Source organism: Oryx dammah, unplaced genomic scaffold, assembly GCF_014754425.2.
Source record: "Oryx dammah isolate SB20612 unplaced genomic scaffold, SCBI_Odam_1.1 HiC_scaffold_1, whole genome shotgun sequence".
NCBI classification, from domain to species: domain Eukaryota; kingdom Metazoa; phylum Chordata; class Mammalia; order Artiodactyla; family Bovidae; genus Oryx; species Oryx dammah.
Genome location: NW_024070185.1, coordinates 62,957,956 through 62,984,129, shown reverse-complemented (window position 1 = coordinate 62,984,129; position 26,174 = coordinate 62,957,956). Strand labels below are relative to the sequence as shown.

The following is a 26,174-nucleotide window of genomic DNA, read 5'->3' as shown; positions in this document are numbered from 1 at the left end:
TGACATCTCATTAAAACTGGCATTTGAGGACTGCATGCTGGCAAGTGTTTGATGAGGTATGAGGTCTGATAAACCTGGACTTACAAAGCCATGAAGAAATTAACACATAACCCCCTTGCACAACATTACCTCTGAGAATCGGCACTTGCAAGCTTTTAGTATCACTGAACTTAAAATATATAGATACAGATTTAAAATGGAATCAGACCCAAGGCTATTTTTTCTACTGTGGAACCTAAATATCATCTGTCACACTGAATAATTGTATTAATTTGAATTTTGTTGGTTTTGTAGCTCTCTTTATATTTAATCTGCAGACTTGGATTACAGTTGTCAATGAGCCAAGAACAAAGATTTTATATCTACTTTCATGCCTATACAACTTTCAACACTATGAAAAAAACATTTGTATTTTTCTCTTAAAAGTATTGCAAATTTGAAGACAGTCTGTGCTAAAAAGGGGATTCTCTTGATAAAGAGTTTTTCAATAAGAAAATGTCTCTAGACAATGTTCAGTCGCTAAGTTGCCTCTGACTCTTTGCAACCCCAGTAAATTATCATCATGAACAAGAATAAGTATATGTGGTTCTTCTCTATACAGGTATCTGTATGTAAGTAACTCCAACCTTTCAGTAGTACAGCTTCTTGCTGACTTTTCTACCTGACAGCAAAGGGAAGAACTAAACTCCTTGCTGAGTGCCCTTCTGCTACCTTGGCCCTTTGCTTCTGTGCCCCAATCTCTAATAGTAGCCACAGCTTCCTCAATTATAAGATGCACATTTTCCCACACTTTAAACATTGTGTAAATCTACATACCATGTCACAATCAAGGTCAGAAAAAGCCCACAAGATTCCAGGCTCTAGAAAGAAAAATAAGACATGATAGAGCTGTTACAACCTATGCCTGTGCAAACTTGGCTATGCATGGAAGGTATTACTCAATTAATCATCATTTTAACTATCTGCACTGGTAGCTCTCCTGCAACTAAAATTTAACTTAAGCTTGATCCCTATTAAGATGTCTTCACAGAGATTTTTCTGTGATTCAGCACTGCAATGAAGTTACTGTGTTCACAGAAAACTGTCAGCCCCGTGCCAGGAATACAATTACTACTAGTAAAATTTTTCAAATATTGCAGAATAAATCATACAATTATCAAGTTTGAAGATGTTGGTGAGATGCGAAGGACTGTTAGAAACCAAACAGCTAGCTCTCAAGGGAAGTAGCAAGAGTAAAAAGAGCAGAACACATGCGGTTATCATTCTGATTATATTCCAGTATCGGATAAATTCCAAGTTGAGATTCTGGTTCTTAGTTCCTTCTATAAAGGAAATTTCCATGATTGCTTCATTTCATTGTATCCAGAGGTCAAACATTAAGACACTACTACTTCTACCTGATACCAGGGCTATCAACGGTTGATTCACAAGCCCTTATATCTGGCAATGAAGAGACTATGAATAGTATATGAAACAGGGCCTACTGATGAATTAAAATTAAAATTCCTATGAGCCCTACTATGGGCTTCCCTGGTGGCGCTAGTGGTAAAGAACTCTGCACATTAGTGCAGAAGACAAGAGATGCAGGTTCGATCCCTGGGTTGGGAAGAGCCCTGGAGGAGGGTATGGCGACCCACTCCAAAATTCTTGCCTGGAGAATCCCATGGACAGAGGGGCCTGGAGGGCTACAGTCCATAGGGTCACAAAGAGCTGGATATGACTGAAGCAACTTAGCTCATAAGCCCTACTGATGAAATAAAAATTAGTACCAGGAACTTTGTCTTCCCAGTCCTTACACTTCTTTTTAGGCATATCCTTCAATACTCTGTCCCTTAACCTCACACCAGTCAGATTAGCCATCATCAAAAAAATCTACAAACAATAAATGCTGGAGAGGATGTGGGGAAAATAGAACTCTCTTGTACAGTTGGTGGGAATGTAAATTGATACAGCCTCTATGGTGAACAGTATGGAGATTCCTTAAAAAACTAGGAATAAAACTACCCTGTGTGAAAGTGTTAGTCACTCAGTCATGTCTGACTCTTTGCATCCCCATGAACTGTAGCTTGTCAGGCTCCTCTGTCCACAGAATTCTCGAGGCAAGAATACTGGAGTGAGTAGCCATTCCCTTCTCAGGGGATCTTCCTGACCCAGGGATTAGACTAACCCAACAATCCCACTATAGGCATACCCCCTGAGAAAACCATAATTGAGAAGACACACATGTCCCCAAATGTTTACAGCAGCACTACTGACAAGAGCCAGGACACCAAAGCGACCTAGATGTCCATCAGCAGATGAATGCATAAAGATGTGGTATATATACAATGGAATATTACTCAGCCACAAGAAAGAACAAATTTGAGTCAGTTCTAATAAGGTGGATAAACCTAGAGCCTGTTATACAGAGTGAAATAAGTCAGAAAGAGAAAAATAAATATCATATATTAAATGCATATATATGGAATCTAGAAAAATGGTATTGATGAACCTATTTGCAGGCAAGGAATGGAGACGCAGGAAGAGAATGGACTTGTGGACACAGCAGGGGAAGGAGCAAGTGGGACGAATGGAGAAAGTAGCACCAACTTAGATACACTACCATGCATAAAGCAGACGGCTGGTGAGAAGCTGGTATGTAACTCAGGGAGCCCAGCCTGGTGCGCTGTGATGACCTAGAGGGGTGCGATGGAGACTCAAGAGAGATATATATAATTATGGCTGATTTGTTTTTTGTTGTATGGCAGAAACCAACACAACCTTATAAAGCAATTTTCCTCCAGTTAAAAAATAAAAGAGAACATAAGAAAAAAATACTCTCTTCTTTTTCAATACTTGTTACCCTTTCATCTCCCATCCTCACCCATCAAGAACTAGGCTGAAACATCTTGTTGAAATTCACTAGTGATGCCCCTTTGTTGAATTTGTTCTTTTCTAATTATTTTAGGACAGGAGACACACTGACAACCCTGTGTGTGTTAGTCACGTGACACTGCACACTCAGTCCTTTGCTGCCGCCCACGTCTATCTCCACACTCCTCTCCTTGCACTTGTGCTCTAGACTCCAAACTGCCTGTCAGGGCATATTCTGCTTGGCTTAGCTGTTAGTGCAAAGCCAACACATTCAAAACCAAACACAGCATTATTACTCCAAGTACAGTATCTGTGATAAAAAGGCACCTGGAAGGATTCAGAGGTTTCTTCCTTGCTAAGACAGAAGACAGATCACCCACTAAAACGGAAAAAGGGGATGAAGACTTCTGACCAGACGCTGGATTCCAATCTTTTCACCACTCTGGTTTTTCTAGTAATGACCATTCTTTCCCTTACCCCATTATATCACGATTATTTTTACAGCACAGACTATTTCCAAATGTAACAAATACTCACCAACAGGTAGGTAAAGGAACAAACACACAATGCCCTTTATTCAGTCTGCTTAGCTAGACTAAAAGCAGAAGACCATACCATTGCTGGCAAAGGTGAAGGCAAAAGTTCAAAGTTAAATCCTTTCCAGTATTGACGTCAAGCCGTTACCATCTAGTCTACTGGTCCACTTGAGCTTCCCAGAGCAACCCACCTTCCTTTCTCTCCACACCCTTCTCAAGGAGGCCTATCTTCTCCTTCTCTCCCTCTTTCAAGTCTAGGGAACCACACAGGTTCTCTTTCTTTTAAAATATGCGGCATATCTCTATAAAACAAGGCTAAAATCCTGTCTGCAACTCCCTCCAGCCTACTGCTAAGGGCTTTGTTCCTCAAAAGACTCAGTAGTTCTTAACTCCATGCCTTCTGGTTGCCCTACAGCTGTAAAGTCAACATGAGTGTTAAAAATAACAGCACCATACGTTGTGAGAGTAAGTTCTCCTTCAGTATGGATAACATTTCACTCCCAAATGTTGGGCTTCAAAACAAAAATCTGATTTATCCAAACACTTCTTCAGATAAATACCATTTACTTCTGCCACCTTTAAAGCACTTAAGAAGCATCATTTATAGAATTCAACACATGAATGCGGGCACTTTGAAATTCTCAATCACTTGGTTTTCCACAATACTTCCATTTTCTAGTCTCCAAAGCTCCATGGAATTAGCTGATATAACGATAACTAGTATCAGAGGAAAAGCATGCTAAGAAAACATTGCCTGAATGGCAAGATGAGATTTAATAGGGGCAATTACTACAAAGGCCTTCATTTAGGTTCAAAATAAACTGCACAAGTACAGGATAATTGCCTAGCAGATTTGGGGAATCTGTTTAAGAACAGATTTAAAGAGAGTCAACAGCACTTACTGTTAACTGTAGCCATGGTGATGGGGGAGACAGAGGGAGATTTTGGGCACAAAATCCCACAAATGTCCAATATAACAAGTAATCATAAGCGTTACTTGAATATCAATCTGCCATGTAAATGAGTCAGAGAATCAAAGAATTAATTCAACAAAGTTTGATCTGAAAGATACCACAGATGTGAAGACAACCTCATTTTATAGATGTAGCAAGTGAGTCAATTTCTCTTACTCCAATACTAAATCAAATCATGAGATTAGGATGTGGTAAACTTTGTTTCATAGAGAATCACTTTATAGCTGCAGCTCCTCCCTACAATGGACTTGGCTGCTCAAAAGGTTATGACTCCCCTGTCATTAGAGATATTTAAGCAGAGGCTTAAAGACCAAGTCAGATTTTTTGAAGTAGGGATCCTCTACGAAATGAAAAGTTAGTCTAAAACTCGACCATCCTTTAAATAGTAAGATTCTATTACCTCACAAGTTATATCAAACATTAAATATCCATGTTTTCATTGCTTGACCTAGTTCAACTTAACATCTTCAGGGTACCAAGATTCTGGTACACAGGAGAGATCTAGTATGTGTTTCTTAAATAACATCCAAGGAGTATCTCTTTAGTACATGGACGGTTGCTACTAGCAGTGTGTGCTTGATTGCTCAGTGGTGACCAACTCCTTTGTGGCCCCATGGACTGTAGCCCGCCAGGCTCCTCCGTCCACGGGATTTTCCAGGCAAGAATACTGGAGTGGGTTGCCATTTCCTCCTCTAGGGGATCTTCTGGACCCAAAGGGCCCTCAATAAAATAGCCACACAAGCAAATTTTCTTTTACCCCTTTCTACCTTACTACCGTCATTTTTTTTAAGTCCTTTTCCCATTTCTCAGTGCTCTCCATTCAACTGTCCAAAATTCCCATGTAGATATCTCTTCGGTCCATTTGATGTAAATACCCATTGCCCAGAATAACTTCTTTCATCATATAAATGGAGGACGAGCTGGCTCTGTCAAAATTACAGATGAAGATACCCTCTGATTCACAAGGAATGTAGCCTATAAATAACTCATACATGTGTAAAGTGGCTTACATATACTTACCTAATAGGTAATGTCCTCATCAGTTCTACAAGACTATAATCTTTCCTATGCATCTATCAATAGAACTGGTAAAGTCACTATAAGATGGAAGATCATGCAGCCACACAAAGACTGACCCCAATGAGTATCAAGTAAAAATCCACAGTGCATAACACTGAATTTGATACAGTAACATTTGTGCTAAAAAAGGGAGAGAGGAAAATTCATACATATACTGGCTTGTAAATGTTACCAAGTATCTCCTTTCTTACTGTTGCTCAGTCCCTAAGTTTTATTTGACTCTGCAACCCATGGACTGCAGCGCACCAGGCTTCCCAGTCCTTCACTATCTCCCAGAGTTTGCTCAAACTCATGCTCATCGAGTCTGTGATGCCATCTAACCCCCTCATCCTCTGTCACCCCCTTCTTCTCCCTGGAAGGCTATAAAAGAAACAGGTATCGCTGACTTCCAAAGAAGGGAACTGGGTACCCAGAAGACTGGAGCAGGAGGAGACCTCTCACTATAAACCTATTTTTACTTTTTGAATTCTGGAAAATGAGTGTATTGTATCTATTCAAAGTCACCAAAAAATGTTTAGTATGCCCCTCTGGACTCCACCCTCTTTCCCTATTTTGTCTTCAAAACTCCAACTCAGGATATTTAACCCTGAGGAATACAGTCACTTCATGTCAATTTCAAGACTGTTCTTTCTTGAAAATAATTTGCAAAGATATAGCAAGAGCTTTTAAAAGTCTGTATCTTTTAACTCATTAATTCTACTTCCAAGAATTTAGTCTAAGGAAACAACAAATGATAGCAAAGATATAAGCACATCGATGTCTGTTATAGCATTTGTTGAAAACAATCTATATGAGTGACAACAGGGTTAGCGGAATACTGTATAGCCTTTCAGGCTGATAATTTATAGAAGTATGTTTAAGGACAGGGAAATAATCATCCTACTGAAGCTGTATGCCATGTGATTATAATTTCAATCCTATCAAGCGATCTTATTTGTTTCACTTCAATGAGTTGAGGGGGGTATGTTAATATACAGAGCAGATGTGTACACTCTGCCTCACTCTAGCCCCTGGGAAAAAAGTGGACAAACTTGTATTTATGATGGTGAGTGATAAAAAATAAATGAATTTATTTTCCCCTATCTAAACACACTTTTATAGTTTCTTACTGGATTTTATGTTGACTAATGGGTATTACAAGAATACAGTAGTTAATTTCATGGAATTCAGAGACAAAAAAGCCCCAAGTTCGAATCCTATCTCTGCCAGTTAGCCTCTAAGTTGCTTAACTTGGAGCCTGTTTCCTAAATGCATGACAATAGCAGTCTCAGAAAGTTTGAGGGTTAAATGAGATAACAGAATATTTAGTATAGTGCCTAGCACATAATAAAACACTCAAAAAATTCACTTCTACACTCATTTTTTAACACTACAACGTGTCAGTTCCTGTTCTAGATGCTGGACAGAGAATCAGAACAAACCTTTATATCGCTCTAGGAGGCAGCACTGACACAATATAAACACGCGCACACACAACACTCAGCATTCATGGTAGCTATTTCTCACTCCATTCACAAATATCCGTTCAGTTTTTCATCAATGTGACTGCCTGAGCGAAGTTATTTAGTCCAAGAACTTCACTCCCATAGCATGTGAGAAGTACCTACATGGAACCATGTTTGCAGTTCCAACCCAAATTAACAAGTATGTATACTCATTTACATATAATACCCCTAATGATAAAGAATCACAACTCATTAATCATAACATGTTCATACTGGGAAGGCAATTGATAATTACCTGATACTAACCCTCTGGTGGCGCAGATGGTAAGGAATCTGCCTGCAATGCAGGAGACCGGGGTTCAGTCCCTGGGTTGGGAAGATCCCCTAGAGAAGGGACTGGCTACCCACTCCAATATTCTTGTCTGGAGAATTCCATGGACAAAGGAACCTACAATCCATGGGGTTGCAAAGAATCAAACATGACTGAGTGACTGACACTTAATAGAGTGACAATAACTATTTTATAGATGAGGAAACAGGGGTGCCCTAAAGTTATAGCAATATAATCTAGATTTATTCTAAAAACCACAAAAAGAAAAAAAAAAAGGTTATCAGATAATCTAAAGTGGTCCTCCCCCAAGTAGGGCAAGACAAAGGATTCAACCCGTTCCACTTGGAAAGCAAGAGTAACTGTAGGAGACATGGTGGGTTGGTTGCATAGATACCAAGATATCATGATGAATGTCACTAAATGGAAGTGACAAGTCATTCTGGGCTAGGGGAATGAAGTATGCAACATCTGTGGTAAGAGAAGAGAGTGGTAACCATCCACCAGCTGCCTTTGAAGTAAGGGGAGAGGAGAGTCACACCTGAGCCAGCAAATAGCAAAAGACCTACTGCAGCCATAGTTGAATATATGAGGCGAAGGTCTGTGCAGTTGCTAATTTCAGAAGCAGACAGTAAGGCCTGAACACACTTTACCAGAACAGAACACGGTGTGTCATCTGTGGAGGAAGAAAGAATGTGCCTCTAGGAGGACAGAGATGATTAGGATGAGACTCCTGCTCTCAAGGAGCTCATACGGTAATGTGAAGAACAAACACACAGCTGACAAAGGGTGATGCAAAGTGCTGCGGGAGCACAGAACAGGGAGACATCTCAAAGACGACATCTGAACCGAGGCTTATGCAAGGCTAAAGAAGTAAAGGAGGTCATATATAAAGATACTGTACACAGACTCAGGAATAAGAGTTACAGGCAGTTTAGGAAAATGTAAATAGATCACATCAACAAAAAAATGGATAAAACTCAATACCTAAACAGTCACTATACAAAATGTTATCACCTTTTCTTAAACCAGCAACAAACAGATAACAAAAATTCTAAAACAAATCATTCACAAAGCATCCAAAGAAATCAAGTGTTTAGGAACAACATGTAAGACTGTCATAGTGAAAGCTTCAAAACATACGTATAGCCAGTAAACACATGAAAAGATGCTCAACATCACTCATTATTAGAGAAATGAAAATCAAAACTATAATGAGGTATCCCCTCAGGTCAGAATGGCCATCCCCAAAAAAATCGACAACCAATAAATGCTGAAGAGGATGTGGAAAATAGGGAAATGTCTTCCGTTGCTGGTAGGAATGTAAATTGATACAGCCACTATGGAGAACAGTATAGAGATTCCTTAAGAAACTAGGAATAAAACTACCATATGACCCACAACCCCACTACTGGGCATATACTCTGAGAAAATCATAATTAAAAAGACACATGTACCTCAATGTTCACAGCAGCACAATTTACAATAACCAGGATATGGAAGCAACCTAGATGTCCATCTACAAATGAATGTATAAGGAAGTTATGGTACATATGCAGTGGAATATTACTCAACCACAAAAAGGAATGAATTTGAATCAGTTGAGGTGAGGTACATTGACCTAGAGCCTATTATACAGAGTGAAGCTGAGTCAGAAAAAAAAATTTTTTTGTATATTAATGCATATATATGGAGTCTAGGAAAAAATGGTAATGATGGACCTATTTTCTGGACTTGTGGACACAGCAGGTGAAGGAAAGTAGGACAAACTGAGTGAATAGCATTGACATGTGTACACTACCTTGTGTAAAACCGAGAGCTAGTGAGAAGCTGCGTGTGGGCACAGACAGCTCAGCTCAGCATCCTGAAAACCTAGACGGGTGGGATGGGGGCGGGGCGGAGGGAGGCTCCGGAGGGAGGGGATTATGCATACTAACAGCTGAGTCACACTGCTGTACAGAAGAAACCAACACAACATCGTAAGCCAACTATCCTCCAGTTAAATGTTTAAGATTACTTGATAGAAGTTATGAAAAATATAAAACAAAAATTTATGTATAAATGGAGGAACATGTCAGTCTTCTCACTGGACAGTTCAACACTGTAAAATGTTAATATTCTTCAAAGTGATCTGTACATTTGACAAAATCAAGTCAAAATGCTACAGTCTGGGGTGTGTGTATGCGTATGAACTGATAAGTTGATTCTAAAACTTATATGGAAAAACATCCCAAGAATGGCCAAAGCAATCTTGAAAAACAATGCTTTTGGAAGACCTGCACTACTAGATATCAAGACCCATTATAACAGTATAATACTAAGACAATACAGTATTGGCACAATGGCAAACAGAACGATGAAACAGAATAGAGATTCCAGAAACAAACTCTCACATATAATTCTCGCATACAACTACTTGATTTATAGTGAAGGTGACGACATAATGCCCTAGGAAAAGGAAGGCATGACCAACAAATAGTGCTGGGTCAACTGGAGATACATATTTTTTCAATGAAAACAAAATCTCATACCAAAATCAACTCCCAACAGACTGCATCTCAATGTGAAAGGTAAAATAAGAAGCCCTTTAGATGAAAATACACAGAAAAACATTTTTAAGACATTGACTCCAGAAATATAATCAAATAGGATTCAAAAAGCACTCACCTTAAAGAAAAAAAAACTGAAGCTGGACTCCAGTAAAATACATTACAGCTCAACAAAAAGACATCATAGACTCTGCCATGTTTCTATACTGCCTTTTTTCTTGTGAAAGTGAAAGAGTTAGTTGCTCAGTTGTGTCATACTTTTTGCAACCCTGTGGACTGTAGCCCACCAGGATCCTCGGTCCATGAAATTCTACAGGCAAGAATAATGGAGTGTGTTGCCATTCCCTTCTCCAGGGGGTCTTCCCGAACCAGGGACTGAACCTGGGTCTCCTGCATCGCAGGCAGATTCTTTACCACCTGAATCACCAGGAAAGCCATCAGGGAAGCCCAAGTAAAAATTTTTCTTTTTTAGATTTCCCAAATATTTGTCTATTTTAATAACGTGTTTACAAAGAACTAATTTGGAGTTTTATGTATCAAATCTATTTTTTTTTCTAAATCCTTATTTTGTTTGTATTTACTTAAGTCTCCAGATTGATTTTCAATCTTTTCACTTTCAAATTTTCCTTTGGGGATTCCTTTAGTGACACTCCCATTAGGTTTGATGAACTCTTGTTCATTTCTAAATGGTTTGTAACTTACAACTGCAACAACAGATACATGATTTATTTTGGGCTTTTTTTGCTTGTTAATTTTTAATTTGAGTTTTCTTTGTAGATTTCCAAATTATCAAATCATCAATTTCCTGGAAAACTGCATAATTATTTTACAAGATTATTAATGATTATGAAATTGGAATAATTATGTTATTAGTTATTCAAATACTGTTTTCTTAATCTACAAACAGTGAATTTATCAATGTCTTTTTGTATTTTTAACAGTTCTGCTCTTATGTATTTGGACAATATTTTATTAGCACATAAAGATTCATGACATTTGAAAGATAGTACCTCTTTATCAAAATAAAATCTTTTTTCTTCCCTTTAATGCTTTTGTTCAGTTCAGTCGCTCAGTGATGTCTGACTCTTTGTGACCCCATGGACTGCAGCACATCAGGCTTCCCTGTCCATCACCAACCCCCGGAGCTTGCTCAAACTCCTGTCCATTAAGTTGGTAATGCCATCCAACCATCTCGTCCTGTCATCCCCATCTTCTGCTGCCTTCAATCCTTTTCAGCATCAGGGTCTTCTCCAATGATTCAGTTCTTTGCATCAGGTGGCCAAAGTATTGGAGTTTCAGCTTCAAAATCAATCCTTCCAATGAATATTCAGGACTGATCTCCTTTAGGATGGACTGGTTGGATCTCCTTGCAGTCCAAGGGACTCTCAGGAATCTTCAACAGCACAGTTCAAAAGCATCTATTCTTCAGCACTCAGCTTTCTTTATAGTCCAACTCTCATATCCATACATGACCACTGGAAAAACCATAGCTTTGACTAGATGGACCTTTGTCAGCAAAGTAATGTCTCTGCTTTTTAATATGCTGTCTAGGTTGGTCATAATTTTTCTTCCAAGGAGCAAGCATCTTTTAATTTCATGGCTGCAGTCACCATCTGCAGTGATTTTGGAGCCCCCCCAAATAAAGTCTCTCACTGTTTCCATTGTTTCCCCATCTACTTGCCATAAAGTGATGGGACCAGATGCCATGATCTTAGTTTTCTCAATGTTGAGCTTTAAGCCAACTTTTTTACTCTCCTCTTTCACTTCATCAAGAGGCTCTTTAGTTCTTCACTTTCTGCCATAAGGGTGGTGTCATCTGTGTATCTTTTGCAGCTTAAATTTTGTCAGGTACTAATTTTACCATATCTACTTTTTTTTTTGCATCAGATTTGCCTTTTTCTATTTCATTATTTCAACCTTTGATGTTATTTTAAGTGTCTCCTGAAAAGGTATGCTAGATTTGCAGACCTCTGTGTCTGTATAATTCTAATCTAAGAATCTATTTTCTTGAATTCAAACCTTCATATTTACTAAGCAGTCATGAACTTACAACTGCCATATGTTTATCATTAATTACCTTTGATTTTATTTTGATCAGAGTTGTATATGTATAAAGTTTGTCAAATAGTTCTACAAGACTGTTATCCACCTTCCCCCTCCCCAAGAAAAAAGGTAACAATTCCCCAACACTCAACCCTATTTCCTGCTCCACAGAGGTAATCACATTTTTTTTCTACTCTTAATTCAGTCTCTTGGTATTTAGTTTTATGTCATTCCCAACCCTTTGCATAACAAATGAAAAAATAACAGAATTTAGCCAAAAGAGGGATGATAATAGAAATCTGAGACTTGGTGAACCACAATTTACACAGGCTATAACGTTCTTGTCTTCTTTTGTCTGAAATGTTCATCTCTCTTGTCAAATAAATTATCAAAGAAAGCAGTTCAATTCTAATTACAGTCTCCTGGAGAAGGCAATGGCACCCCACTCCAGTACTCTTGCCTCGAAAATCCCATGGACAGAGGAGCCTGGTAGGTTGCAGTCCATGGGGTCATTAAGAGTCGGACACGACTGAGCGACTTAACTTTCACTTTTCACTTTCATGCATTGGAGAAGGCAATGGCAACCCACTCTAGTGTTCTTGTTGGAGAATTCCAGGGATGGCAGAGCCTGGTGGGCTGCCGTCTGTGGGGTCGCACAGAGTCAGACATGACTGAAGCAACTTAGCAGCAGCAGCAGAGAAATATAGCTGAACCAAACCAAGCAAGGACAGAAAAGTCCAGTCAAAATGGAGAGGCGTTTATTATGTGTATATTGTCATAATGTTTCTAACGCTTGGAATCTGTGGCCTCCCTTGGGGCACGAGGCTTCAAGCAGCTAGCACTGACTTCTTTCAGAAGAATACTTAGCCTTTCAAGACTAAATTATGTGTATTTAAAAACTGGAGCTTTGGGGATGCACTGTAATCAACCTAATAACGTTTTCACACCTCAAAATTTAGAGTCCCAAGACTTAGTATTAGGAATACAAGTTTCAAATTGCTAGTAGCATTTTGGTTACTGAAGGAGGACTCTAGTAGGGATTGGTTATAGAAAGGTAAGAGGCTGTTAAGGCTTGATGTTGCTTATCCTTTGGAGAATAGAAGATACACACAGAACTATGTGCTACAGAACCACGCAGCATACAAAATGCTGGCACAGGGCTATGATGTTTATACGTCAGTCAATAGTGACTAGGCCCTAGCAATGGTTTAAAACGGTTTATATTTAAGTATTCCCATTTGCTCCATGGGAATTTGGGATTCCCTGGTGGCTCAGACGGTAAAGCGTCTGCCTGCAATGTGGGGAACCTGGGTTCAATCCCTGGGTCAGATGATCCCCTGGAGAAGGAAATGGCAGCCCACTCCAGTATTGTTGCCTGGAAAATCCCATGGACGGAGGAGCCTGGTAGGCTACAGTCCATGGGGTTGCACAGAGTCAGACACGACTAAGCGACTTCACTCACTTTATTTGCTCCATGAAATTTTTTTCCCTAGTTCCAGGATCTCGAAGCTAAATTAGATGCAAGAACCCAACTGTTTAGAGCAGCTATTTCCTTAGGGCACACCATCTGTTTGCAATGCACAGCTAATTCTGAGTCTGTTGACCCTTTAAGAGTATCCTGACTCCTAAAACCCAATTTATTAAAACCCCCTCCTTTCCCGTCTCCTACCATAAAATAAGGAAAGGGTAGGCTGGATCTGACAAAATTTAAGTGTTATATGAGAAAGAGTGGAAAGACCCCAACTAAAAGAATACTGATAAGGCCATGTTTGTTGTTGTTTTGTTTTTTGTTTTTTTAAAACGATAAGATAGAAGATAGAATTGCAATCTTGGGGAGAAAGCTATATAAGAACAAATACTCAACTGATGAGGCCATGTTTGGGTGTTTGGTTTTTTTAAGGTTAAGGTAGAAGAAACAATCGCAATCTTGGGGAGAAAGATATATAAGAACAAATATTCAAGATTATAAACTAAAACAAGAAAGAAAAGAACAAAAGTGAAATCTACCATGGAAAGTGAGAAAGTGAAACAATAGAAAGAAGAAAGATGAAAGTCATAGACAGTGCTAATTGTGTTAACTGGCTTTTTCGTTGGTGAGCACTTTCAAATCTGCAATGTCTGCAATTTAAGAAAGGAGGGAGATAAAGTAAAGAAAGAAAAGAACAGGAAAATGTGAGACAGACCTGTGGTTCTCACTCCCTGAAGAATGTCAAGGAAAGGGCCTAGAGGAGTCTGGACCCCCCGTTGTTTTATTTCCTTTGGCTGTGGCAAATACTGCTGATTTGTCTGTGTTCAGAGACACATATCTGGAGTGAGGAGATAATTTTTTTTTTCAGTTCCCCCCTCCAACATTATGAACATTTTCAAACATTCAGAAAAGTTGACAGAAATGTGAACACCTCTATACTTAACATTTAAATTCCATAACAACTACTATTTTGTTATATTAATTTTATCATTATTTATCCATCTATGCATCTATCTCGGAGAAGGCAATGGCACCCCACTCCAGAACTCTTGCCTGGAAAATCCCATGGATGGAGGAGCCTGGTGGGCTGCAGTCCATGGGGTCGCTAAGAGTCGGACACGACTGAGTGACTTCACTTTCACTTTTCACTTTCATGCATCGGAGAAGGAAATGGCAACCCACTCCAGTGTTCTTGCCTGGAGAATCCCAGGGACGGGGGAGCCTGGTGGGCTGCTGTCTATGGGGTCGCACAGAGTCAGACATGACTGAAGTGACTTAGCAGCAGCATCTATCTGTTAAGGGTCCGATTTGATAGTATTTAAAGAAATCTTCCCAGGTGGCTCAGTGGTAAAATATCTGCCTGCTAATGCAGGAGACGCTGGAGACACAGGTTCGATCCCTGGGTCAGGAAGACAAGTAGAAAATGGCAACCCACGCCAGTGTTCTTCCCTGGAAAATTCCATGGACAGAGGAGGAGTCTGGCAGGCTACAGTCCCTGGGGTCACAGAGTTGGACACAACTGAGCATGCACACCACACCAAGAAAAACCTTCCACAAATTAGACATTAAAAAAAAAAAATCATTCTCCCTAATGGAGGACTGAGTCAGAAAAGGGATGCTAAATGAAACTGCAAGTGAGGAGGCAGCTGGATTCCTGTTCAGTCATTAGCTGAATTATTATCCTCAAATCATTCTGCTTATCCTGAAATGCCACATAATGTCTGAGCTTCAGTTTCCTCACTTACAAAGTTAGACAAAATGATAATCATGGTCTCATGTTCCTTCTTTAGTCTAAAACTTATACGATTCTATGAAAAACAATTTTCCTAATATTAACTATCATTTACTTCATGTTTTCTAAGTGCCAGGAGGGATGCTCCAAGCTTAGGAGTACAATCTCATTTAACCTTCACAGGTTCCTTACAATTGCTGAGATACCACACTCATGAAACCTGTCACCTGTTTTAGCAACATGCAGTCAGCCCGACCTATTTCCAGCTGCACTTCCTCTCCTCATGCTCAGTGCTCTCTGACCAGCATCAACTGTGCATGGTTCTGTGCATAGAACCAGCTGGAACTAGCGATCAGAAATTAGCTCTCCTCATTGAGAAACATGAGCAAACTCTAACCCCTCTGTAATTTTTCTCCAAATGTGAAGTGAGATAAAATAGCTAAAACTACATTAACTTGTTTATTTTGGTAAAATAATTACATATAATTATGTTGAAGGAAATCTACAATACACAATCTTGGTGTTTTTATTTAAATCTGTTATACACTGAATAACAAAATTTAAATGTCAGTTTTTCAATTGGAGCAAGTACTCAAATCAACAGCCATGTGCTAAACAAAGAGACTCAATTAGAGCACATTATGGTTTGGTTTGGGAATGAATACATCTAGGGGAAAAAAATAGCCCCATACACATATTATGTGTGTGTGCGTGTGCACACGTGCGTGTGTATAAATGAAAAGCCACTGTTACTGCTTTTATCTCTATATTCCTCTTCAGGTTTAACTATCTCTTTCATGTTAACGGTCCCAAATATGTATATTAGTCCCTCATTTCCAGTTAAAAAAAATTTTGCTTTTGCTTTTTCCCATGGGAGCTATTTGTATTTCCATGCATACTGAAAGATCTTACACTGGAGAAATGTAACAGGATGCCTGCACAAGGTGTCCCAGAATTATAAATATACACCATTATGTAATCAGTGAGGATCACACCTAGGAAATCTAGATGGGATGGTTATCCTAAGCAAGTGAACAAAAATAAGGAGGTTCAGCCCTATTGGTTAAAACAAGGAAACACTGAAACAGGCCTAAGTAACTCAGCAACTGCAGAATAAGCAAGGAAAGTGATCTACTCAAGTCATGGAAACTGATAAATTCTTCCCTTTTTTCCCAGTGCCTCTTAAACAAAGCCCTTTTGGGCTTCCCTGGTGGCTCAGCTGGTAAAGAATCCGCCTGCAACACAGAAGACCTAGGTTTGATCCCTGGGTTGGGCAGATCCCCTGGAGAAGGGAATGGCTACCCACTCCAGCATTCTGGCCTGGAGAATTCCATGGATTATATATGGTCCGTGGGGTCATAAAGAGTCAGACACAACTAAGCGACTTTCACTGTCTTATACAAAAACTTCTACAATAGATTCTGCTAAAGAGCATGGAGAAACTGTTTTCTCCAGTGAAATAATCATGTCTTTAACCAAAGAATGCGACTTACGGTAACATGTGTCAGTATCTTTTACATGGATATTGAGGTTACTATATAACCAACACATGTAGGGCCATGATCTCCAGGTAAGTGCAGTCTCTCCTAAAGGAACTCATCATTCCTATAATTCATCACCCAGCAAGAAGGCAGCTCTTCAAACAAGAAACCCAAGCAGAGACACTCTGTGGACCCTGCTACCTTGGGCCTATGGGAAGAGAGGTAAATATCCAGTTCTGTTCACTTGGTGGCAGTACTCAGACTCTGTCTGCCGAACGGAGACAGCCAAAAGATAAGGACCTGAAGACAAAGTCTTTATAAACCAGGATGAACAGTTTTATGTTGCTTTCCATCCGCTACCCTCTAGCTTTTAGGAAAGCTTGATTTAAACATCCCAGTCTTACATCAGCTGTTGCACTGGAATTAAGGCAAAACTAGTGTGTCCTTAAGAGTAGAGAAGAAAAATGGGAGCAGCAGCACTAAAGTATATGCTCCAGCATGCTAAAGAGGAGGCTGAGAGCAAGGGTCAGGGCTGCCAGATCCACGGAACTCTTACACTTGAAGCTACTCCCTACTTTGCACTCTGTATGTTTGGGAGCTCTATTTTATTAATGAAGGTGGCAGCCTCCTCATGTGTTCTCAACTATAGGCAATGAGATCTATGTAAGCTCTCAGGTTCCTGTATGGCCCTCACGGCTAGAAAACTCAAAGCTAATTATTAGCTCTACTACTAATACTTTCCTCAGGTGAAAAAGTTATGGTTAATTGTTCTCCTTATTTCCCCCTTTTACTTACTGGTTCTTATCTTTTTGATCACTAGCTTTGGTCTTACTGCATGTATTTTTATTTCAAGCTTCCTAAATCCTTTTATGGAAAATGGCGAGAGGACAAGCCAAGCACTGAATCAATTTTTCCCGAACAGTTAAGTTACAAAAGGTGCTCATCTTGAAGTCATGAATGCTAGGGAAGTGGAGAGCCTGCACGCTGGCTAAAAACAGCAAGGAAGCCTGGACTACAACTCTAAGTACAGAGTTCTGGAGTAGAAAAAGAGCTTGGATATAATCAATTCCATCCTCTCATATAATGCAAGAAATGTTTTCTACAACTTCTGGACAGGAGGTTATCTCTGCCTACCACCTCTGCCTGAACATTTCCAGTGACAGGGAACATAGTGCCTCGTAATGTTTCACTTTATGACTGCTCCCTATTGATATAATGTCCTTTCTTATACTGAGTGAAATCTGCTTCTCAGTCTACCAGTTAATCACAACTCTTCATTACAGAGACATATATTTCCTCTTCCAAAAGACATTCCTTCACTTATCTAAATGTATAATAAGTCTCATTTATTGATATTTATCAGTATCAGGCTATCTGCCAGGTACTCTAAATATGGACGTGCAACCCAGGAGGAAACAATATAACATGAACTGAGCGAGGCTCCAGATCTAAGCTAGGAATTCAGGGTCAAAATACTTAAGGTGGTTTGGGAGGCATAAGAATCCACAAGAATGAGATGGAAGCCAAATGCTGATATCATTTCTCTCCCTAAGGTCCTCTCCCATTCCAACCATCTTTCAGTCTTTTATGGATTCCACCTACTGAACCATTGCACTTGCCTATCCTATTTTGACCTCAAACTCAACATGCTCAAACCAGAATTCATTTCTCTTCAATCTTTCTCTCACCAAATTCCTTACTAGTTAAAGGAATTATCTAGATATAAAAACCCCTGGAATCACTTGTTTTTATATCATGGAGTCCTTCTAAACACCAGTACTCCACCTTTTTACAATTAAGAGCTACTTCCTTAAATATTCAATAAATGTTTACTGAGTATGATGCACCAGGCACTTTCTTTGCACTCGAGATAAACTGATGAACAAAACAAAAATAGCCACTTTCATGTCTTATATCCTAGTAGTTAGAAGGAAATAATAAACACAGTAAATCAGTAAGTATGATACATAAACAGTATTTTAGAAGGCAGTATAAAAAAAAAAAAAGAAAACGGCAGTTACAGAAGTGTGGTCAGGGTTAGCCTCTTTGGGAAAAGGTGGCATGTGATCAAAAACATAGAAGAAGTGAGGGAGGAGGCCACGCAGATACGTGAGGGACAGTCATGCAAATTCCCTACTACCAACTCCTGTTTCTTTGAAATGTCACAAAGCCATTCCCAAGGTCATCATACCTACTCCAAAACTCCTAGGTAGCCACCCTGCTCCATTTCCTCTTTGGTATAGTTAGACATTCTTTTTCCACATTAAAATTATTAAAACCATCCACCTGATTTTCAAGGCTCATAATTCTCTTGAGCCTACCCATAATGTAAACATCATGAATTTCCATTCCTCCCCTTAAATTCTTGAAATTTAGCAGGCTCCTTCACTCACATCATTCTCCCCTACCCAGGAGTGCTTTCCCTCTGCCCGTCATCCTGTCTAAACCATCCCTGTCCTGCAAGGCATGAGATCAAGTCCTATCACCTCTATTAAGCAGCCCAAGAAGTTCTATTACTGAATCTGGATTCATCATTATTACCCCAGCATCATACTCCTTGAAAGCAAGTGCACCTCTTTTTCTGTATTTCCACTGTGTTGACCATTACTAAACATGTGCTTGTTTTAAATGAGCTATTTCTTCTTCAAGTCAAAGTTCTGCCATCTTAAAAACATATTTATTAGTTTTGATAAACTACTAAAACGGAATGATTAAAGAATGTTTATATTATACAAAAAATGTATGGAGGGGGAAGAATAAGCCAAATGTTAATAATGGATAATGATAGCTTTTTTTCTTTTCTCTGACTCAAATTTTCAGGTCTGTGTCTATGTTAATTTGAGAAGCATAAGAGTTTGCTATGAATATAAATAAATCAACACAAACAGTGAATGATCAATTATCACTAGACTCACTGGAGAAATTAAAATTATCTATGTCAAAGACTGCAAGATCTGAGTAACCTGCAGTTTCAAAGAGGCGAACTATAATAAAGACCAGGGAATCCCATAATAAAGACAAAGTGAAGCAAATTCTCATGGTTTAAAAAAGAAATCCTTCCTGACACAGTGACCATAACAAGGTATTTACTGTGTATGAAAGCAGCATGATGTAGAGGAAAGAGTCCACACTCTGAAAAGCTCAAATACAGGCTCCACTCATTAACACCATGACCTCAGTTTCCTGGTCTGTAAAATGGAAACACAGAAGCTCTATTTACCAAAGTTCATCGATACAAACTAAGTTCCAATCTGAGCAAAATCCCAACAGCTCTGCCTACTCAGGCAGATGGAGTTAATGGTAATTAATACACAATCATTTGAGTCTCAGTGGTTGGATTACTGTTAGTCATTATCTGTTCCTTCTGAAGGGATAAGTCATTATCTGTTCCTTCCTTCCTTCCTTTTACAAATGTGTTTATGATTAAAATATGAATGACAAAATGTTAACATCTTTGAAAATTATTTAAGAGAACTGAAAAGAATCCTGGGTTAAAACCAATGTCATACAAATCTACAGTTATCTGCAGAGCACTGGTCACTGGACTTGGGAACAAATGGACTTAAAAAGACTCTTCTGGAAATTAACTGGTACATAGTAAGAAGTTTTTGTATTATTACACAGCTATCATCTAAGGTTGGTTATCCGAATTAAATGAGACAAGACAGGTAGAATTCCCGGCACATTCTTAAAATATGTTCCTTTCAGATTGATAAGATGATGCAAGGCCCACTAAACCTTTGAGAAATGTCAAAGCAACCTGTTTGTATATCATGTAAGTTATAATTTAATTTATAAATCATTCTTTATAATGTTTATTGCTCTCAGATTGCCAAACTGAGAAAGAAGGTTTCTAAAGGCCAGATCTATAAAACTGGACCCATAAAACCAATCAGGCTTACTCCTCTAGCATTTGAGAAAGTTTCTAAGGCAAAAAGCCTACAAGTCAATCAATCCTAAGTTCATACGAGAAAAAGGTAACCATAAGAAACCTACTTGCTCTATCTGGACTGAAACTGTACAGCTATACCTGGATTTAATTCAGAGTAGCAGTAAATCTTAATATTTATGGAGACTGCTTGGATTTGATACTGAGAAAATTACATTAAGAAAGGCATTAAATGTTACCCTAAGTATTGGAGTTAGGCTGGGTCAAGACAGACTATACATTTTTAGAAGATTCCAAAAGTTTTCTTGAGCCAGTTCTATGGGACAAGGCACGAAAATTTCTGAGAAACATGCCAGCATCTGCCCTCAATTTCCAGAACCAGGAAGCAAAGATGTGACCCAATCACATGATATCAAACCACAGTCTATCTGTTCAGAGAAAGCTGCATTATGCAATCCACAACCAAGAAAGAACAGCAAAAGGCATGAGGTTTTTTGACATGTGCAGGGGATTCTGTGGTTTGAAAAGACATGTTCTCACATCAAAAGGGCAATCCATTGGATACTGGCATTTTCAAAACCCACTTCATTAGACATGAACATATCTGATCCAATACAGCACTAATGAGTTCAGGTAATTGTTCCAAATAGGCCTAGGAGTTTTCAACTAAAGTCTTCACAGGAGCAGCCTTCCCCAAAGGAAAATTGGTTTCCCTTTTGCTTATTTTTAACATATCAGTTCCCCATTTAATTTCAACAAAGCAGATCCTAGCGTTACAGTGGTTAAAACTCTGCACTTCCACTGCAAGGGGCATGGGTTTGATCCCTGGTCAGGGAACTAAGATCCTGCAGGCCAAGTGGAAAAAAACAAAATAAAAATAAAATGTATTTACAATGTATTACCCATTAAAAGATGGTTTTTTTTTTTTTTAAAAAGAGTTCAGCTAAAATTCTAAACCTAACCACCATGTACTTACTACAAGGCCTACACCCCACTTCAATTAACCCAAAATTTCTTCCAAATTAATATGTCTACATTTCTCAATCAACAAACACTACACCAGGTCCTCTTTTTATTTTTTTTTCCAGCAGTATAAAAAAGATACTGACATTCTCTTGAGGCCTTTATAACCTATAATTATTCCCCCTCTCTCCCACCTTCAGAATTCACTTTTCTTAAGCTCTGTGAAATTCAAGGTAACTTCACTTAGAAAAGTACTCCATTAACTCTGTTCCTCCCTGATCCAAGTCCTTCACATCTTAAAATGCCATATAGGACACAAGATCCAGGATCAGAAAAATCAAAATTCCTGTTCTGGTTCTTCCCTATCCTGAAAAATTCACCTAACCCATGTTTTTCCATTTGTAAAGTGAGTGACTTATGACTTTCAACATTCGAATGCCTAGCCCTAGTGGGCATCCTATTGCATTATTCTCTCTTATCCCACTTATATTTCATTTCTGCTTCAGTCACATATTAGAGAATTTTTAGAATTGGGGAATAAATAATAGTGTTTAATATATCGAAACCTCACATTTTAGAATAAGGAAATTATAAATATAGAGTAACTTGCCAGTCAGACAATAAAAGCTTTTGCTTCCTGCCCTAGGGGAGTTGGGGGACATAGTTTACAAAGAGAGAGTTTAACACTAATCACATCCCCCACTCTGCCTCAATAAATTCCAGCTACCCTTCAAAGTCAGTTTAAGTCCTGAAGTGTCCAGGAAGCCTCCCTCCCCCCGTCACTTCAACCTAGACTACTCACTTCCCTCTTTGAATACTGATGCCTCTCTGCAGGGGTGATATTAAAAGCAGTAACAACCAGCACCACAGTGGGATCAACCAATCAGAAAGGATGTCTGACCAATCAAAACACAGATGGCCCAGTGGGAATTTCTGGCTGAACATCAGCCCTCCTATTAATAACAATACAAAACAGCAACCTCAAACTCTAATACCATTTTCTCATTCGATCTTCACAATCTCAAACTAGGCAAAGTAGGTATCATCCCCATTTTCTGCCTAACTAGAAGTTACATGACTTTTCTGATTATACACAGAATTCTCAATACTGTATAAACTGTACTTACATACAACAGTATAATTACTAAAGGAATACTCAAATCAAATAGAATTCATTTAATCAACAAGTACTTAAATGGAACAGAATATAAAACATAGTGCTAAGTTCTAAGACCAAAAGGAAATTAAATGCATGACCCTTGCCCTCTGGGTACTTATATGTTCAAGAGAATATTTAAGTGACAGTGTAAGGTGGTAGAAACAGAAAACACAAAGTGTAAGTTCCATGCAGTTCAGGCAAATAGTTCACAAACTAAACCAGTATAGGAAGTCAGGACTAAAAACTTCTCACACTCCCAAAAGTCAGGAGTGGGTGGGAAAACACAAAAATACTGGAATCGAGGGTTTGCAGTAGCAGGATGAGAGATCTCTAGCTGGATACAGAAATGGCCCTAATCATAAGCCTCAGGTACTGCTCTAAGCACTGAATACAAATGGGAAATCTTGGAAACCCCTTGTGGGGATGGCTGAAGAAGGTTAGCTTGGCAGCAGCCTACAGAAAAGCCTAGGTGAAAAAAAAAGAAAAGCCTAGGTGAGAGAAACTCTGGAAAGCAAACAGATTTGAGGGATAATAGGCAGGACTAAACCTGACAGCTGCATGTGAAGAAAGGAAGATACATGCAAGAGGCATTAATGTAAAGAATAGTTGGGTTTGGGCATGTTTTCGAAGAAAAAGTAACAAAATGACAGGAAGCTAAAGCATTCTCACATGGGAAATCTATGTAAACATAATGGTACTAAACTGTGTACCAAGGACAAGGGACCAATTTCCCCAAAGAAATCTATGTTGGACAGAGCAGAAGGTGGGCAGAAAAATATAAAACTGATACTCAGACAATAAGGAACAAATGCAGACTCTTAAAAATGAAGGTCAAATTATTTTTTTTTTTAAAAAGTGTGTATTTATTTGGCTGCACTGGGTCTTAGCTGCATCTTGTGGGATCTAGCTCCCTGACCAGGGATCAAACCCCAGGCCCCTGCATTGGGAGCTCGGAGTCCCAGCCACTGGACCACCAGGGAAGTCCCTCAATTTATAAATTTTAAAAAGCATTTGAGCATCTTCAGAAGGTATGAAAGGATGAATGGAAACATCAACGTAACCTAGGAGAGCAGGCAGACCAGTTGAGACTTAAGGATAATAGCGCCTGGATCAGCTTTGTGTTGTATGCATGCCAGTGTAGTCTGTAAGCTCCTCCAGGGCATGAACTGGGCAATGCTTTGTGTATATAGTAAGCTCAATTCTGTTATTTGAATACATGAACACTTTCTGTGCTAAGCTAAGTGGAAAAGAGTGAGCTATGCTATTTGAGTTAATTAGTGGTGTGGAAATGTTACTTGATGCATAATTATACTGATTCTCCTACCTATCCACATATCTATCTTGCCCCCCTTCTCAGGCAATGTCAAAAATCTACTGTTTCCTCAAAGGTAGGCCTAGCCTGAAGGGACTATAAGAATGTACTCGAAGGGAATTTCCTGGCAGTCCAGTGGTTAGGACTCCACACTTCTACTGCAGGGGGAACTAAGATTCTGCATGCCATGCAGTGTGGCCAAAAAAAAAAAAAAAAAGTACTTGGAGTCAGAAAGAAGCCAAATTGGTTTTCTAATTTTGAGGACAAAAATCTAAAAATGAATATGGGCAGTGCCAGACAGGTATATATATTAAAGTGTATAGGTTTTGGAACCCCTGAAACCTTTGCTGCAAATCTTAAATCCAGCTTTTAGCAACTGAGTACTTATCCTCTCCACACCTGTTTTCTCTTCTGTAAAATGGGGCAAACGCCACCAGCCCTCAGGGTTTAGTTGTGAGGATCAGATAATGTACTTTGGTGTACTTTATGCATCTGTACCATAATAAGCTCTTAACAGACAATAGCTATTAATAATAACTGGCACCCTAAGTCTTGAAATGTTTTTAAAACATTCTGTGTTCAATTAGAGAAATAAAAATGTATTCACTTTATTTTAGTTGCTTTCACTAAGGCTCTGCATTTCAGTTTCTAGTAGTACAGTTTGAATGCTAACAGTTTTTCACTCCCCCTTCCATTGGGTAGGTGATGACCACATACCCCATCCTGATTTAATATTTTGAAAAACGTAACAAACACTGTCCCTCGAAACCAGCCTCACAGACGACCGATTCAAACTACTGTCACACAAGAGATGGAACCTCTCTACCGATGTTCCTTCGAGGAAATAAAATCGTTTGATCAATTCAGAGTCATTTCCATTCAAACATTCCAAACCCCGCAGAGTGAGCAAACGTTCAAGTTTCTACTATCAAAACAATCGGCAGCCTTCTGGTGAGTGGATTTCACTTCAGCGTTTCCCAGACGCACGAAAGAAACATTCCACACATCTTAGTGCCTCCTTGTCCTCACACAAAGCTTCGCAGCAGCTCCTCTTCCAAAGCCACCCCCGGCTGGAGAAGCAGCCCCACTCGGCCGGGTCAAGCCGATGTCAAAGGCCAGGCAGGCCTCGCTGACCCCGAGGGTCTCTGCCACACACATCCCCTTCCCATTGCTGGGGGAGGCCTGGAGGCTCAGACCACACACCCCGCCCTGGAAGCTTCTTCCGACCCCCTAACCCCGCCAGGGCCCCCGAAGCCTGGAGGACCAACTCGATCAGGGTGCGGTGCCTGGGACAACGCCACGCAGCGCCTCGCGGGAACTGGGGAGCAGCCCCAGCTCTGCCGGTCTCGGCCAGCCTCACACCCTCCGCCCCTCGGCCCGCGCCCACTCGCTCCCCAGAGGGCAGCCCAGGACCCCGGACGGCTTCGCCCGACGCCACCTCCCCGTGAAGAGCCAGCAGCCGCCGCGGCTGCGGGCTGCCGGGTGCGTTCACCCGCGCTCAGACCCACGCCTCTGCCCCGCCTCCGCTGCCCGCCCGCAACTCGCGAGGCGGCAGCCAGACCAGGAAAGCCCGGCCCGGGTGCCGCCACCTGCGCCCCCGGCCCCGCGCCATGTTTGAGAAAGAGAAGGAGTGAGCCAGAGGCCGGGCCCGGCCCGCGCACCCCGAAGCTTCCCGCCAGCCCTGCCGCGCCGCTACTCACCCGTTGCCTCCGGGACCAGCGTGGCCGCAGCCGCCAGCACAAGGAGGAGCAGCCGGGGACGCGGAGTAGCGGCCACTGCCTCCATAGTCCCGCCGCCACTGCCTGTGGCCCGGCCCGGCCCGGCCGCCGCCTTGCCTAAACAAGCCTCGCCTCGCCCCACCTCCCCTGCCGCGGCGGCGGCCTCGCTTCGGCCCTTTGTAACTGCTCGGGGGCTGCCAGTCCATTGGCTGCAGGGCTCCCGCCGGCCCCGCCTCCCCGCCGTCTGCGAACTGCCGAGCGGGACCCAACCCGAAGCCCCGCCCACGTGCCCGCTGGGAAGCCAATCCGGAGCCGCAGGCGCCGGGCTGCTGGCCACGCCCCCAGACTCCCCCGGGGTCGAAGAGACAGACCCCTGCCCCGGTCGGAGCCGCTGGGAGCTAGAAGGCCGGGTGGGGGCAGGGTCTAGCGAGCCTGGCACAGCCTTACCTCCAGCCACAGAGGGCGAGGGCTAGACGATGGGTGTGTCTGGGTGTGAGTCGGTTTCAGAAAAAGGCTGTGGCAGCTCGAAGCTCTATTCTTCTAGCCTTTTTTCTTCTCATTTAAGATCTGGTACTGAGCCTGACCCCGATTCACAGTCCTGCACCGTCAATCCCCCACACATTCACCCAGATTCTTAGTATCGT

At 40.6% G+C, this 26,174-nt stretch overlaps 1 protein-coding gene across 2 annotated transcripts in view; it reads right to left on the bottom strand.

The window, feature by feature from the left end:
- The window catches only part of TGFBR1 (transforming growth factor beta receptor 1), a 70,333-nt gene extending 44,628 nt beyond the window's left edge, over positions 1-25,705 (bottom strand). Inside the window, exon 1 of one of the 2 annotated variants that reach the window (XM_040238878.1) lies at positions 25,513-25,705. In XM_040238878.1, the coding sequence (XP_040094812.1) occupies positions 25,513-25,597 (85 nt within the window). In that variant the 5' untranslated portion in view covers positions 25,598-25,705. The remainder of the gene's footprint in view (positions 1-25,512) is intronic. The other variant, XM_040238888.1, reaches the window with a different exon arrangement.
- Between the last annotated feature and the right edge of the window lie 469 nt (positions 25,706-26,174).